Source organism: Vipera berus (genome assembly GCF_964194415.1).
Source record: "Vipera berus genome assembly, chromosome: Z".
Taxonomy (NCBI): domain Eukaryota; kingdom Metazoa; phylum Chordata; class Lepidosauria; order Squamata; family Viperidae; genus Vipera; species Vipera berus.
The window spans coordinates 56,767,806-56,786,215 of NC_138205.1; the positions used below are offsets into that span (position 1 = coordinate 56,767,806).

The 18,410-nt window shown below is 36.5% G+C and overlaps 1 protein-coding gene across 2 annotated transcripts in view; it reads left to right on the top strand.

Moving 5' to 3' along the window:
* The window catches only part of TMEM245 (transmembrane protein 245), a 139,209-nt gene that overhangs the window by 26,318 nt on the left and 94,481 nt on the right, over positions 1–18,410 (top strand). For both annotated transcript variants that reach the window (XM_081343489.1, XM_081343488.1), the window contains exons 5-7: positions 4,993–5,184; positions 8,191–8,360; positions 14,062–14,166. In XM_081343489.1, the coding sequence (XP_081199615.1) occupies positions 4,993–5,184; positions 8,191–8,360; positions 14,062–14,166 (467 nt within the window). The remainder of the gene's footprint in view (positions 1–4,992; positions 5,185–8,190; positions 8,361–14,061; positions 14,167–18,410) is intronic.

Below are 18,410 nucleotides of genomic sequence, written 5' to 3' on the forward strand. Positions count from 1 at the left end.
CATAGCAAACACTCTTTTTCAACAACCCAAGAGACGGCTCTACACATGGACATCACCAGACGGTAAACACAGAAATCAGATTGACTATGTGCTCTGCAGCCAATGATGGAGAAGCTCTATACAGTCAGTAAAAACAAGACCAGGAGCTTAGTGTGGCTCAGACCATGAGATTCTTATTGCAAAATGTAGGTTTAAACTGAAGAAAGTATGGAAAAGCACTAGGCCACTCAGATATGAACTAAATCATATGCCTAATAAATACACAGTAGAGGTGACAAATAGATTTAAGGAATTAGATCTGATGGACAGAGTGCCTGAAGAACTATGGACAGAGGTTTGCAACATTGTACAAGAGGTAGCAACTAAAGCCATCCCAAAGAAAAAGAGAGCAAAATGGCTGTCTGAGGAAGCTTTGCAAATAGCTGAGGAAAGGAGGGAAGCGAAAGGCAAGGGAGAAAAAGAAAGATATGCCCAATTGAATGCAGAGTTCTAGAGAATAGCTAGAAGAGATAAGAATGCCTTCTTAAACGAACAGGGCAAAGAAATAGAAGAAAACAATAGAATAGGGAGGACCAGACATCTTTTCAAGAAAATTGGAGTGATGAAGGGAACATTTCATGCAAAAATGGGCATGGTAAAGGACCAAAATGGCAGAGACCTAACAGAGGCAGAAGAGATTAAGAAGAGGTGGCAAAATTACACAGAACAACTATACAAGAACGAGCTTAACATCCCTGATAAGCACGATAAGGTGGTCACTGACCTCGAGCTAGACATCCTAGAATATGAAGTGAAGTGGGCCTTAGGAAAGGTGAGCAACAACAAAGCTAGTGGAGGTGACAGTATTCCAGCTGAGCTATTCAAAATCTTAAAAGACGATGCAGTAAAAGTGCTACACTCAATTTGCCAGCAAATTTGGAAAACTCAGCAGTGGCCACAGGATTGGAAAAGATCAGTTTACTTTCCAATTCCAAAGAAAGGCAGTGCCAAAGAATGTTCAAACTATCGCACCATTGCACTCATTTCTCATGCTAGTAAAGTTATGCTTAAAATCCTACAAGCTAGACTCCAGCAGTATGTGGATTGAGAACTACCAGAAGTACAGGCAGGATTTCGAAGAGGCAGAGGAACTAGAGATCAAATTGCCAACATACGCTGAATCATGGCGAAAGCTAGAGAGTTCCAGAAAAACATCTACTTCTGCTTCATTGACTATGCTAAAGCTTTTGATTGTGTGGATCACAACAAACTGTGGCAAGTTCTTAAAGAGATGGCTATACCAGACCATCTTATTTGTCTCTTGAGATACCTATATGCGGGTCAAGAAGTAAAAGTGAGAACTGGACACGGAACCACTGATTGGTTCAAAATTGGGAAAGGAGTCCGGCAAGGCTGTATACTGTCACCCTGCCTATTTAACTTATATGCAGAGCACATCATGAGAAAGGCAGGGCTAGATGATTCAAAAGTTGGAATTATGATTGCCGGGAGAAATATCAACAACCTAAGATATGCAGATGATACCACTCTAAATGGCAGAAAGTAAAGAAGAACTAAAGAGCCTCTTGTTGCGGGTGAAGAAGGAGAGTGCAAAAGTTGCCTTAAAACTTAACATTAAGAAAACCAAGATCATGGCATGCGGCCCTCTCAATTCCTGGAAAATAGATGGGGAAGAAATGGAGGTAGTGACGGATTTTATTTTCCTGAGCTCCATGATCACGGCAGATGGGGACTGCAGCCAAGAAATTAAAAGACGTTTGCTCCTGGGGAGGAAAACCATGGCAAATCTAGACAGCACACTAAAAAGCAGAGACATCACCCTGCCAACAAAAGTACTTATAGTGAAGGCTATGGTCTTCCCAGTTGCAATGTATGGCTGTGAAAGCTGGACCATAAGAAAGGCTGAGCGCCAAAGAATTGAAGCCTTTGAACTATGGTGCTGGAGAAGACTCCTGCGAGTCCCTTGGACTGCAAGGCGATCAAACCGGTCAGTCCTAGAGGAGATCAACCCTGACTGCTCGTTAGAAGGCCAGATCCTGAAGCTAAAACTCAAATACTTTGGCCACCTAATGAGAAGGAAGGACTCACTGGAGAAGAGCCTAATGCTGGGAAAGATTGAGGGCAAGAGAAGAAGGGGACGACAGAGAATGAGGTGGCTGGAGGAACGTTGTCCATGAGGACGCGATGAGTCGGACATGACTTCGCAACTAACAACAACGTGTAGGGTTCTGTAGTTTGGTATGAAAATCTTGTGTTCAGGTACTACATAAGTAGTAGTTTAGTTTTATTTGTGACAAGGTTTTTGTATCTTGGTAGATCACAGATTAAGGAAGAGCCTGCAGTGTGCTGCAATTGGCAAAATAGCCAGTGCAATCCTAGGTTGCATCAATAGATGATATAATATTGAAAGGAGAGGAAATATAATTTCGTTCTAATTTGTATTGGTCATACTGTACCTGGAATACAGTTTTAATTGCCATCACACAACAAAATTGCTGAGAAACTAGAAAAATTACAGAGAATAGCAACATAGATAGCAAGGGGCTTAGAGACTAAATACTGGGAAGAGCTGTTAAAAAACTGATTATGTTTAGCCTGGAGAGAAGGCTAAAAAGAAACATGATACTTGAAGGTTTGTCATAGGGAAGAGGGTATGGATTTGCTTTGTGTAGTACTCAAAGGTAAATCAAGAACTGATAGGTGGAAGCTTTACAGAGAGAGAGAAGGAATAATTTCCTAACTGTGACAGTTATGAATGAAACAGCCTGCCTTCTGAAGTTTTGGATGCTTCATTTGTAGGCCTTTTGGAAGCAAAGTTTGAAGAGCCATTTATTTGGTATGGTCTCAGAGCAGAAGGCTGGACTAGAATATCTCCAAGATGCCTTCAATCCTATGATTCCATGATTTTAATATTCTATGTGCACTGGTGCAGAAACACCTGAAATTTTAAACACCTCTTACTGGCATCTGTTGCAGCGTCATTCTTGAATTACCATTCTGGCTGTTTGCTTTTTGCTTTATGTTCTGAGTTTTTACCACCCTCCATCTTTTGCTTTAGTTTAGAGCCTATAGATGAGACTGGTGAGGCAGCTTGTTGCAAGTTTTTTCCCCTAAACCCCCAATAACCAGATTGACCCAGACACAAAGCACTGGAAATTTTAATACCTCTTTTCAGTGGCTAAAGAATTGGACTTTTTAGTCAATATTTGAAAATCCTGAGAGGTCATATTCTTAACATATTCTGTTGTTTTTTGTTTATTTATTTTAAAGTCTGCTAAAGCTCCAAACTCACTCATCAAATATTCTATATGAGTTTTCAGGTATTGCAAAAATATAACCAAATTATCAGCAATTGCTCTCAATTTATAAACTTTCTTTTTTTTGATATTTATACCTGTTATTTTCTCATCTTGCCTAATATCCCTATTTAAAACTTCAAAAACCAATATTAAGAAGGAAGATGAGGGGCATCCTTGTCTCGTACCCTTTTGAATTTCACATGATTAGTTAAATCTCCATTAACATATAAACTGCTTTGATCCCTTGAATAAATTTCTCCCCAAAGTCCATGTCTTCAAAAATTTTGAACATAAAAATCCGATTTAGGTTCTCAAAGGCCTTTTCTGCATCCAAAAATAATATCCAAAAAGCTGCCTATTTCTCACTATGATATTGTAGGTGTTCAGTACTATTCAAAACAGTCCTCACGTTGGCTTTTAACTGTCTTTTTGTCAAAAAGCCAGATCGATTTTCATGAATATATGTCTGTAAAATCTTCTTCAATCTTTCTGCTAAAATTTCACAAAAAGTTATACATTATTAATAATGAAATTGGTCTATTTTTTTTTATTTTCAAGACATATTGACCTTCCTTTGGTAATAATGCAATATTAGTTTCCAGGTTTGAGGCATCTTTGCTCCCTATAACACTCCATTCATTGCATCCTTTAGTGCAGCGCCCACCAGCCTTTTGGGCACCTAGGACCAGTTCCAGGGAGCAAAGTTTTTCTGTGAACCAGAGTGGGCATGGTTTCACTTGCTGACTGCATGCCACGGATGAGGTTTCACTTGTTTGCATGGCTTGGTTTCTGGCATGCTATGGACCAATGCTGATTCATGGACCGGGAATTGGGTACTTCTGGTTTAATTGCTGAAGGAACTGATCTTCAAAGCATTTATAATATTGGCTTGTAAGACTATCTGGACCTGGAGCTAGGTTGTCTTTTATTTAGTTCCTGCTTTTTTCATATTTTCAGCTTTTTTCTTTCTTGCTGGGGTTGTGACTCTTTTTTTCTTCTCAGTTTTGATGCTTCTAGGGAAATGGCTAGAAAAACTTTTACCTCATAAAAGGTTTAAGAAAATAAACTCCTCTCTTTCCCAGCAGTTTTTTCAGAAGTAGCTTATCATTGCCTGCTTCCTAGGGCAGAACAGAATGATTGGTCCAAGGTCACCCAGTGAGTTTGTACCTAATGTGGGATTAGAATTCATGGTCTCCTGGTTTCTATCCTGTTGCCTTAACTACTACAAGTAGTCCTTGATTTATGACCATTCATTTTATGACCATTCAAACTTGAAAAAAGTGGCTAACAACTATCCTTGTGCTTATGATCATTGCAGTGTTGCTGTGGTCGTGAGATAAAAAAATCAGACACTTGGCAACTGGCAGGTATTTGCAGCTTCCTAGATTATATGATCACCATTTGCGATGTTCCAGGGACCTTCCAACAAGCAAAATCAATGGGAAAGCCAGATTTGCTTAATGGTTGTTCATTTCATGACACAGCAAAAAATGTTGCAAAATTGGGTACCACTTTGTTAATAGTTACATCATGTTCCAATCTAATTGGGTCATAAGTTGAGGACTACTTGTAACAAAGCTGGTTCTATGTTTTAACAATAGAAGTGTTTTATGTTTAGTGATACTCTTCTAAACTTCTTCAAGGTAAGCCTGCTAATTCAATAATAAATATTGTTGTAATTATTATTTTTTAGAAATTATAGGAAGTGATGGTTCCTTATCAACATCATCCAATGAGAAGAGCAGGCAGAGACCTGAGATTGCAACATTTCCTAAAAAGAAGAAAGCCAGTGATATCTACTTTGTTCTGCTCATATGGAGCATTGTAATAGTCCAGATTTGGTTTAACTTCTGGATAATTCAATTGCTGCCCTTACCTTTCGCAGGTTATTCATTTTTTATATTGTGATTTACATTTTGATTGGGTAGGTAACTAAATACTGTCTTTGAGATGGCAACATCAATCCACCTTTGTGCAGATTTATTTATCCCTTAGAACTCAGCCCAGTCTTGCAGGTCTGTGAGCATACTACAACAATAGAGAAAATACCCAATCATAAAATTTGGTCAGAGCCAATTGGGGAGACCAATTCTCAGAAACATACTGCCCTGACTTGCTTAATAGATAATCCTGCGTTTAACTAGCACTAAGATATAAGATGTTTTCTCTGTGTAGATACTTACTATGATGCCTACTGTATCAGCTGAGACACAGAATACTTCTAGCATGTTTATTATATTTTCAGATGATATATTTAGTCAAACTCCAATGCTCTTATAGAGAGAGACAATACATTTACTAGGAGCTATTTCAAATTTTTTGAAAGTGCAGGGCTGGGAATGGGAAGCAGAGCCCAATCTAAACCCCACTTTTACTTATTCTGATTTATTATAAGCATAATTAAATAACACATCTAATTAATTTAATTACATGTATTATTTATCAGATTGTGACTACAACCTATTGTATGAAGAGAGTTACTAAATCAAATTACAACCACTCTTACTCTCTTTGTTCTAAAGAGTAATTACTTCCCCTGCCTGTCCTTTCTGTAAAGTTTGTATCTAGGACTGTTTATATTACACTAATTTTGCAATTTGCACCAAGCTTTTATCAATACCTTCTACACCTCCATTTTCATTTAAACCAATTAGTTCCCCATCTTGGATCAAAGACTTCTAGCACTGGCATAGAAACAGTTATGAAAATGTTGCTCTTAACAGTGTAAATCTTTCTCATATCTTTTTGATCCTTTTATGACCCTTTTATAGCAAAATTTCAACTGTGCTGCTAATTTACTATCTTTATATGCTAAATGAAACATTCTATTTCATAGGAATTCAATAATATTTACTCCTCATTATATTTACCAGTTAGGATTAAATCTCTTGGGTTCTAAGACTAATAATCAGTGTTCGAAGACATACATCTACCTCCTGTTAAATATAACAGTGTTTTAGATATTTGTAAACCACTGTCATATTTCCACTCAATCCTCTTTTTGTAAATTATATTTGTCTAGTTTGTTCAAACATCCCTCATCCTGTTTTGTTTTCATATTTCTTATTCTGGAAGCTGACCTATAAATCTGTTCCAGTTTTTTTTTTACATTTTTAAGGCGGTACAGGTAGTCTTGAATTTATGACCATTTGTTCAGCAACCATTCAGAGTTATTGAGGTGCTTAGCTATGGCTCTTATGACGTCCCCATAGTTATGGCTGTTGCAATACCCCCACAGTCACACAATCAAATTCAGACACTTGGCAACCCACTTACAGATACGACCACAGAGGCATTTCAACTCCCCCCACCTGCCTATCTCCCCCCTGCCCTTTTGGCCTCCAGCCATAGCACTCTGGCACTCCACTCTGATACTTCACCATCTTTTTGCTCCTGCTGCTCATGAGACACTGCCTTCTGGGAGGCAGCCGTTGGTTTTCTTCTCCAGGTTGCACAAGGCCTTGCAAGACCCAGGAAGATGGCCTCATGTAATTAGCAACTGCCTCATGAAGGGCCAGTGGACGCAAAAAGACAGTTAAAGACAATTGGGACATTGGCATGTAGGGTGGCAATGGTAAGGACTGGGGCAGCAATGATTTTGCATTGTCCTGCTGGACTAGGCTGGGGCTGATCTTCATGCTTTGCTTTGGCTCAGGAGTTCTTGAGCCCCAGAACCACAGTGTTCCAAGAAGTCCCTTTGCCTTGGATTGCTGGGCCAGAATGGGGCTGGCCTTCGCACTGGCTTTTTGCACTCCCAGAGCCACAGCACAGCACAAAACCCAGTCTTAGGCTGGCTGTCCCAGTAGCCACTTGGGCATACCTCAGCAGCAGTAAGAGCAAGAAGATGGCAAGAGCAGATGGAGTGCAGCACGGAGAATGCAGAATAATGAGGGAGAGTGCAGTTGGGACTGGGTTGTGATGGGATGCTTCCCAGGCTATAGCAAGTGACCCCAGAGCCATGATGTTCTTGGCTTGTTTGTTTCCCCCCAAAAGAAGGATACAGGGAAGCCAAAAAAGCAGAGAAATGGGGGAGATAAGGACCAATTGGAGGCAGTCCCAACATCTACTGAGTTGGGCTGAGAAGACTAACCCAGAATGGCTTGGATTAGGATGAGAATGTCATTAAACAACACAATCACATGATGTTGCACTTAGTAATGGAAATTATAATGCCCATTATGGTCGTAAGTTGTGGACTACCAATACTTCCAAGTGTTGTCTAGCTAGGAACTTACATCTTCATGATCTGGAATCAGATTTCTGTTCATGCAACCATTTTCAGCTTATTATTTCTAAGCACCTTCTCACATGTTTGCTTACTAACATCATGTTTGTTAAGGTTTTATAGGCTTAATGGAAAAAAATAAATATCCAGTCACCTTGAAAACTGAAGCAAAAGTTATACGTGAAGTAGTATCTGTAATAGTGGTATCATAATCCTAAATTCCAGTGGTACAATTTTCATATGTATAAGAAAAAAGTTGACCATGTTTAATATTAACTGTGATCATCCAAAAGTAATCATTTTGAGGGCTTTTGATTCAAGAAAAACTTGAATATGAGCTTAATTCAATTGAATATGAGCCCTGGTGGTGCAGTGGTTAGAATGCAGTATTGCAAGCTAACTCTGACCACAGCCTGGAGTTCAATCCTGATGGGGCTCAAGGTTGACTCAGCATTCCAGTCTTCCGAGGTCAGTAAAAAGACCCAGATTTTGGAGTGCAGTATGTTGACATTGTAAAAAGAACCAGAAGGTGCTATAAAGCACTCTGGGGCAGGATATGAGTTTAAATGCTATTGCTATTAATTCCTACTGAAACAAATCGACTTTGTGAGCAAAAAGTATGGATATTATATATGAAAAATGCTTAATTCCTTTTTTTGTTTGCAGTATGGGTTTTAAAAAAACTGTTGGTCCACTTTGGAATAGTCCAATTCTCATTGATTTACTGCAGTACGTACTGGCATATTCTGGAAGATTTTATGAGACAACGTCAAGAAGTTCTTTTACCACAACCAGTTAAGGGGCTTGGAAGAATTATCCTCAAATTAGACAGCAAGGTATTTAAAATTATTTGTGAAATTGCTCTAGCTCAAATAACTTTTAAGAAATAAGCACCCTGTACTTTGCCACAGCATTTTTCTATTAAAAATAATAAAAATACTGGTGGTGGGCTTCAGATTATGTAGCACAACTTTTCCAATGTTGTTTTTAGGATCTTATAGTTAATAACTGAATATGACATTAAAAATGAAGCACTACTTATAGGAAAGGGACAGCTATTCTCTTACACGGTCCAAAATAATTTCTGTAAGGTTGGAGAAGCTTTTCATACAGTTTTGGAAACTTTAGAAAGAAGCGGTTGTGACGTCCATTTGGAAAGTGAGCTCCATCTTCCACGTTTGATTTTGCACTACTGGGGGAACCTGGAAAGGGTCGAAAGTCACCCTGTAGGGGCAAACCAGCAAGGAGGGGATGCCTGCTTAATCGCAGGAGGTTGGTAGCCCGTCTGCTTGATCCGGGGCAGCCCTCCAAACCGGTGGACGAAAGACCAGCCATAGCAATATGGCTCGTCACTAAGCTGCAGACAGCCAAAGTCAAACTTAACACCAGGCACCTACAAAGCAGCGTGGATGAGATTGGGTGAGATCTACCTCTCTTCGGTCCTAACTATTTTTTCTACCTTTATAAGCTGCCTGTATTTCCCCCCCCCCCGTGAGAGAGGGAAGGGAGATTCTATCCCACCCTCTAAAAACAACGGCGACTGACTATCCAGGGGAGTTTTAAAATGTTGCAAGAATAACCTGATTTTGACTGGATCTTTCTAAAAAATTTGGACTAAAAGATTTCTTATTGAAGATTTGGGTTTTTACTACAAAAAGAAGTAAAATTGGACAAAAGCTTTTAACTTAGCACACTACTAAGAGAACATGAATGAAGATCAGGAACAGATTCTCTTTATGTTGAAAGCAATTTATGAAACTATTCTTACAGCTACTGATGAAATAAGCTACAGAAAAGAACAAGATATCAGCCTAGATATATGAACCCAAACTTTGATTTACAACTAAAGAATCAACTACACAGAATATAATAGAAGAAGTGGAACACTTAAATACTATGATAGAAGATTCAATTGATCAACAAACACAGTTAACGGAAAACCCAGAAAAGAGACTGACAACATGGAAAAGGGAAAAGACTTTCTATATGAACCAGAAGAAACCCGAGGATCAAGAAGTACAGACTGAAGGGAAGATAAACATTTCAGGGCAATTACGTCAAGATGGAAAAATAGAGAAACAATTTGTTAGTCCTTCCAAAAAAATGTGACCAGATGGCCTTTTCTACTTCAGATAATATATATAATAACACAGGAAGATCTATTTGATGACTTAAAAAGCACAGACATAGAAGCCGAATTGGCAAAGAAAGAAAGCTAGAATAAGGCTGACGAAAATTGGGGTTTTGACTTATTAGTGAGAATTAAAATAGAACACACTCTAATAGACAAGATGTGTACTTTGAATACTAGATTTTGTTATGAGCTGAGATAAAGGAAACTGGTATTTAAAACTTGGAAGTATAAATATTAAAAGTTAAATTTGAATATTGATTTGCTTATAAAGGTTGAATGCAAAAATAATTAAGATATATATAAGCTAAAAATCTATTGATAAATGTAATATGTTTTTAGTTAGCTACTATAATAACAATTATTAGCTTAAATATGAGATAATAGCAAGAGAAAAAGAGAGAAAGTATTTAATGTTGAAATAAGAGAAATTTTGGTTACTAAATTTAAGACATTTTTGAAATTAATAGAAAATAAGAATGTTGTATTATTAATTAGTTGACATAAGATGGTGAGAAATAGAATATATTCAAATAGATAAGACGGATATCCTGAACATTAGATTTTGTTATGAATTGGGATAAAGGGACTGTGGTTATTTAAAACTTGGAAATTATAAATGTTAAATTTAAATATTAATGGGAAATTAAAAATTCAGAAAAACTAATTAGGATATTGATAGTTTATAAAGATTGAATATTAAAAAAACTAGGATATGCATAAACTAAAAATTATTGATAAATGTAAGAAAGTTATTTTTATTTAATCAATATAATAAGAATTGTATTAGTTTAAACATGAGACAGTAAACACTAAGGGGAAAAGAGAGGAAATATTTAATGTGTCAGAATCCATTTATATTTCATTTCTAACTCCCTCTCTGTGCAAACCCAAATCTCACCCCCTTATTGGATTCTGGCATTGCCAAGGAGGAAAGAGAAGACAGGGTTGTTTATTGCCCCATCTCTTTCCCTTAGATGTAATATTTGTTTATTCAGCCTGCCTGTTGGCCATCACAAAAAGACCGATGGAAGAAACCCTCTTCCTTTGAATTACGAACAACTAAGAAAGCGGGTGGGGAGAATTCTGGCTTGTATCTCCGAATGGAATGTGAAGGGGAGGAAGTAATTATGTTGCAAATGTACTGGTGGTTCTCCTTTTCCCAAGAGGGGTTTGACACCTGAGACTTGACTGATCCGGGACTGACCAAATGGGGACACTTTAAAAATATCAATCTGTGAGACAGTTTTCAGATCCTGTCTATTATATCCTCTGTCATCTATGTCTTAGTAAAAGTTCTTGCTGGGACAATCTTGTCTCGAAGAGTTTTTGTTTCCTAAGATGTGGATTGGAGTGGGTCTTGACATAATGTAATAGTTTGAGACTTGTACTAAAGATATTTGTATGTTATTGAACTATCGATTAACTCAGCTGCTACGTTGCTTTTTAAATATTTAAATGTAAAACTAGAAAATCACTAAAACTTAAAAGAAAGAAGCAGTTGTGAAACTTATGTTACTACCTTAATATACCATTTTCAGACATTTTAAATTAGGAACCGTATTCCTAATTCTTTCCTTTTATTAACTAACAATTTTGAAAAAACTGGATAAAAAATTAAAATATAAATGCAATTAATTCTTGCAGGAAAAATTGAATCTTACTTTTGCAAGTATTTAGTATGCAAATGTAATAATAATATAAAGAGAACTTTCAATGACTTAGTATTTAGAGATGATTCGAGAATACTAGAAGGGTTCACTAGAATCATATTTTTTATGATTCTAAAAAGAATCTGCCACAATCCATTTTAAGAGATAGTGATAGATTAGTGTTGAATATTCTTGTCGGGGATGAAGGGAGAAAGTTGATACTATTATCTGCTTGGGAGTGGGGTGGGTGGAGAAAGCAGGAATTTTTTCCCCCTTACACTGTCTTTTTCATGTATGTATGCATTAGCTTTCTTTGTTAGCTTTATCTTTTTAATACAATTCTTAATAAAATTATTGAAAAAAGGATGTTATAACCCAGGTTCAAATTGTTATAATTCTTTTGAAAAATAGAAAAAAAATAGAAAAAACACTTCTTTTTTGACTGCTTTAGCTTAATTTCAGAGATTTTTGTATAGCTGTTTGGATTAATGGCAAGGTTGATAGGCAACAAGGGCAGTTTTCACATTGTATTTAATGGATGTTTTGATTTATGTTACAAGTTATCTAGTGTCATTCAAATAGGAAACATATAAATAGAATATAAATAAATGTATAAATATGAATTAAAATTTAAGATATATACACATGCAGATAGTCCAGTTACTTAGCAATTGCTCAAAGTTATGAGTCATTTCCCCTTGAGTATCTGAAAACTGAATCATGGCAACTGATGTATCTTCTCAATCTGAGCAAGTTGGTTAGGCAGAGAGTCAACAAAAATAAGTCCAATTGCTGAGAGTCAGTTTTCAGACAATTAGCTGGATAACTGAGTATCATGATCAACATATTGCTGTGCATTTTGGGGAAGAAACTGAGTTTGGTATGGGACATATTTTATTTATTTATTTGTTATTTATTTGTTAAATATATTTGCTGCCTATCTTGCTCCAAGGCTACTTTAGGTAAAGTTGGTATATCTCAGTGACTATCCTATATTATTTGGGGGGTATTGCAAAAATATAACCAAGTCATCAGCAAATGTCTTCAATTTCTAAACTTTGTTTTTTATATTTATACCTGTTATTTTCTCATCCTGTCTAATATCACTATTCAAAACTTGTAACACAAATATAAACACCAAAGGAAATAAGGGGCATCCTTATCTTGTATCTTTTTGAATTTCAATTAATTGGTTAGATCTCCATTAATCATAATCTTTGTTTGCTGTGACATATAAACTGCTTTAACCCTTTGAATAAAATTCTCCCCAAAGTCCATATCTTTCGAAACTTTAAACATAAAAGACCAATTTAAATTGTCAAAGGCCTTCTCTGCATCCAAGAATATTAAAGCTGCCTGTTTCTCATTATAATATTGTAAATATTCAATAATGTTCAAAACACTTTTCACATTATTTCTTAGCTGTCTTTATGGCAGAAAGGCAGATTGATCTTTATGAATATGCCTGTAGAATCTTCTTTAATATTTCTGCCAAAATTGCAACAAAAAGCTTATAGTTATTGTTTATTAATGAAATTGGTCTGTAATTCTTTATCCTTGTGACATCTTTACCTTCCTTCGGTAATAGCACAATATTAGCTTATTATTTCACCAAGTTTCAATGATATCTGTTATATAATATTTGTTTTACTGAAATAGGATCTCTAATTCTCCCTATTTATTTCCCATGCTCTGTGTTGTTGTTAGTTGCGAAGTCTTGTCTGACCCATCGCGACCTCATGGACAACGTTCTTCCAGGCCTTCCTGTCCTCTACCATATTCTGGAGTCCATTTAAGCTCATGCCTATTGCTTCAGTGACTCCATCTAGCCACCTCATTCCTTGTCGTTCCCTTCTTCTATTGCCCTCAACTTTTCCAGGCATTAGGCCTTCTCCAGTGAGTCCTTCCTTCTCATTAGGTGGCCAAAGTATTTGAATTTCAACTTCAGGATCTGGCCTTCCAAAGAGCAGTCAGGGTTGATCTCCTCTAGGACTAACCGGTTTGAACGCCTTGCAGTCCAAGGGACTCGCAGGAGTCTTTTCCAGCACCATAGTTCAAAGGCCTTAATTCTTTGGCGCTCAGCCTCTCTTATGATCCAACTTTCACAGCCATACATTGCAACTGGGAAGACCATAGCCTTGACTGTACTCACTTTTGTTGGCAGGGTGATGTCTCTGTTTTTTAGTGTGCTGTCTAGATTTGCCATGACTTTTTTGAATAGGACAGCTGGAATACTGATGTCTGGCTCAAGGTCAGTGACCACCCCATTGTGGTTATCAGGGACGTTAAGCTCGTTCTTGTATAGTTGTTCTGTGTAATTTTGCCACCTCTTCTTAATCTCTTCTGCCTCTGTTAGGTCCCTGCCATTTTGGCAAATAAGGGATTGCATTTTATGTCTTTTGGGCTTGGGCCTAACAGAGCATAACATAAAGTCACAGCTCTTTATATAAATTTTCATTATACTATGGGACATTTTGAGTCAAACAAAGTAGTTTTATGTTGTTCTTTTAACTTACTCTGTATACTGTTTGATTACTAAGTCACCTTAGGTCTGGAAGGCCAGTTATAACATTGATTTCTTTTAAGATATATTAAACAGCTTTACTCATGCTGTTTCAGTACAGTATATCTGATCTTACAAAGTCTTTGTTACTAAAGATATCATTAAATAGAAGATTAGAACAAAAATGCTTGGATAGATGAATATGTTATTTTGATTCTGTAATGTTTATTACATTTTCTTGTTTTTCACAGATGAACGTGTGGTTGGAAAAAATCCTAGATAAAGTAATTAGCATATTCATTATATTTGTGCTAGTGATAGGCACCCTGCTGCTTGCGCTGCTCCTTACAGCAAAGGTATGTGTCCTATTAAACAATGCAACATTTTACTGAAACTTTATTCATTCTAATCTACAAATTTCACTAATGGTCAGAATTTTATTTCTTCTAAAAATTGATATGATCAGTGTATATTCTAATAATCACACTAAACATCTATTGTAATTGAAAGAAGCAAGCGTTTTAGTTTCCCTCAGACTGGATAAGTTTGTTTTTCTAAGAAAAAAGCATAAGTATGTACAAAGCACAAAAACAATTCTGTTCCAGACAGGTTATTCATATGTCAGGATTGTGATGTATTTAACTTTGTGAGTAGCCTGCATTGTATCCATTATATTAACAGGCCCTCTTATGTGGATAGGTGCATATTGACAAAGTATAAACTGTATTTTTCTTTTCTTCTTTCCCCTTGAAATAAGGAAGGAATAAAGAAGATAATATATCATTGCATATATCATTGTGGTTATAGAAATTTTCTTATAAGAAAACAAATATAAAATATGTGCAATCTGTAAAAATGAAAATACTTTAATTTTTATTATGTCTATTGATGGCTAATTTGTCAGAGTACCAGACTTTTAGAAATTCCGTAGTGTTTTTGGACTTGGCTTAGTCTAGGATACTCAGTTTCCCAGTTAAGGCTGGTTAACATATAGTTAAATCTATCCATATGTTGCAAAATTAAAGAGTTAAAGACATAATATCTAAGAACATACTATACAAAAGAGACAATCAAAAAGCTAAGAAGGGAAGAAAAAGACCAAAATATCTTGTCATTAATAATCAGTACCCAGATGAGCATATATTATATATTTATATTATATTTATATTTAAATATAAATATAATATATATATATTAGCTCCAAGATTAACATCAGATTAGCAATCAAGAAGTAAACAGTACGCTAACAAAGAACTGCCAAACAAGCTAAGAATAAACAGCCCAACCAGAACCTCCAAGACCACTTCCACCAGCACTGACAGGGACAAGCCACTAGAGCAGGAGTGGCTGGATGTGTCATGCCAAAACCACGCCCATCCCATTGCCGGCAATGGAAAAGTCACGATACGTCGCAACACGTCAGTGACATTGCAAGTTTGACACCCCTGCACTAGAGTATATATAGTAAGCCCATCTTACTGATAATGTTACCTAGTTTGTATAATGAAACATTTGCAAGAAAACAATCAAGTTCAGAGCACCAAGAACCCTTCATTTCAACCCTGAGCTACAAATATTCTCCTGTATTGATAATGTAAAAGTTATCCCTTCCCTATATGCATATGATATCACAGCACATGCAAGACGTTCAAAAAGGTTCAGAGCAAAGGAGAATGATTTTGACAGTAAACCCTTCCATGGAAATTCTCTTGCTTCTACTGATAGAGAAAGTCAATTCCATATGTCCTGCCATGTTATAATTCTCTATTCAAACAGAACTTCATTCTATTTTTGTTTGCTTCATCTTTACATCCTGGAGATTCAGATGTGGGTTAATATAAGTTAAACTTCTTGTTCAATATGCAACTTTTGAGCCATGCAACTTTTATTTACTACTGTACTATTCCTGGGTCCATGTGAATTAATAAATTTTGACCACACCTTTAATCATAAAGTCAGCAGTTAAGCTTTTGCTTTCTTGACAAATACTGTAGCTACACATTTTTTTAAAAAAAATAACCATCGAGAAAATATTAGCATACTGGATTTTGAATATTAAGACTTTGAAATTATTTTTAAAAATGCAATGAATTTCAGTAGAGAACAATGTGGATGAAACTTAGAAATGAATGTTGGATAGTGAATGTTCCAATACCTGGAGACAGCAGAGATAAAGATCCAGAGAAAAATCACAAAATACAAAAAACTGCAATCAAAGAAGGACAACTGGTAAATAAAGCAAAAAATAATATCAATAGCAATAGGTACCTTGGGTGCAATTCTAAAACATCTGGAGCACCACTTGAACACTTATCACAAAATCACAATCAGCCAATTGCAAAACGCAGCAATTGAATTCAGGCAACTGAAAAAGCTTACATTCTCTGACAGTGCATTTAAAGATAGGAAACAACTATTGCCTATCCCAGGTCCTTGGGAAGGACTCGATAGGTGGATAAAAATGCCAAATCCTGTCTAAACATCTGACTGTGCAACCAACCATCATAGTAATAATATGCTACGCTTTGGATGACACTTAGAAAATCCGTGCACCGACAAGTGTTCCAGTTGTCAATTAGAAAGGCTGCTTGGATCCATGCATGTACTATGCTAATACATTGCAACATCCTAGGTGTTCTTGAGAGAGAGTCAGTTTGGTGGTGCGGTTACAGCATCAGGCTAGAAACACAGGGACCCTGAGGCAGCAACTTTTTGCCCTAGAAAAGAAGCAGTGGCAAACCACTTCTGAAAAATCTTTTCATGAAAAGTGCAGGCATTTGTCCAGAAAGTCTCCAAAACCTGATATGATTGAACAGAAGGGGGAAAAATGCTAAGATAAACTCAGTGGAAATGACGGATAACAGCAGTTAAAGAACTGGCAGCCATGATTTCAAGTTTTTGTGTATGGAGTAATAACCAGAATCATAAAATGATTCAAAGTGCATATTGTGTAAAGAAGCAGAAGAAATAGTAGATAAACTCAGCTCAAACAAACTGATTATAAATAACATTACACTGTTGCTAAAATGATTTACTGGAACATTTATAAAAATTATGTGCCAGTAATGAAAAATTTGTACGAAGGTATAGCTGAAAAAGTAGTTGAATGTGAGCAGATTAAATATTGTGGGATTTCCAGATTCAAACTGATAGAATCTTGACTCATAACACACCAGATTTAGATGTGGTTAAAGAAAGAAAATGTGTGTAATTGATGTAGCAATACCAGAGAATAACAGAGTTGTAGTGAAAAGGATGAATCGATTGACAGTGGCTGCAGTAAAATTTCACAACCTGACTCTAAGCAGTGTCATGACCAAACTATCAAAATTAATGGGGAGACACCTTGTCGTAACATGTTTGCTATAACAGTCTGTTTCACTGATATTGCTATATTGGATGATAATAGGATTAAGGAAATGCAATTAGAAAAAAATTACAAAACACTAGGATTTGCAGATTAAAGTTGAACACTTATGGAAAAATAAATCTGCTGTTATATGAATCATAATTGGAGCCCTTGGAGAAATAATTAAAGGACTTCCTAAGTATTTTGAAATATTGAATTTATCAGACCTAAACACTTTTAATTTAAAAAAAAAATGGTTTTAGTCGGAATCACCTTTATCCTCAGGCGCTATCTCAATGTTTCTTATGTCCTTCATTAGGATTTGAATTACCACGTTTTCATCCATTTAGACTGAATTTACAGTTGCAAGAAAAGGTATGTGAACCCTTTGGGATTACGTGGAGTTTTGCATGAATTGTCCATAAAATGCGCTCTAAACGTCATGTAAGTCACAACAATAGAACAACACAGTCTGCTTAAAATAATACTACACAAACATTAGCTTTTGTCATGTTTTAATTGAACATAACATGTAAACATTCACAGTGCAGGGTGGAAAAAGTATGTGAACCCCTAGCCTAATGACTTCTCCAAGAGCTAATTGGAGCCAGGAGTGAGCCAACCTTGACTCCAATCAGTGTGATGATATTGGATGTGTTGCTGACAGCTGTCCTGCCCTTTAAAAACACACACCTGTTTTGGGTTTACTGGTCTCAAGAAGCACTGTCTGATGTGAACCATGCCTCGCAGAAAAGAGCTCTCAGAAGACCTACGATCAAGAATTGTTGACTTGCATGAAGCTGGAAAGGGTTACAAAAGTATCTCCAAAAGCCTTGATGTTCATGTGTCCACAGTAAGACAGTCTACAAATGGAGAAAGTTTAGCACTGTTGCTATTCTCCCTAGGAGTGGTCGTCCTGTAAAAATGACTGCAAGAGCACAGCGCATAATGCTTAATGAGGTAAAGAAGAATCCTAGAGTGTCAGCTAAAGACCAACATTTTTGTTGACACATCTACAATAAGGAAAACATTAAACAAGAATGGAGTACATGGGAGGACACCACGGAGGAAGCCATTGCTGTCCAAAAAAAATATTGCAGCACGTTTGAAGTTTGCAAAAGAGCACCTGTATGTTCCACAGCACTACTGGCAAAATATAATGTAGACAGATGAAACCAAAATTGAGTTGTTTGGGAAAAACACACAACACTATGTGTGGAGAAAAAAGGCACAGCACACCAACATCAAAAC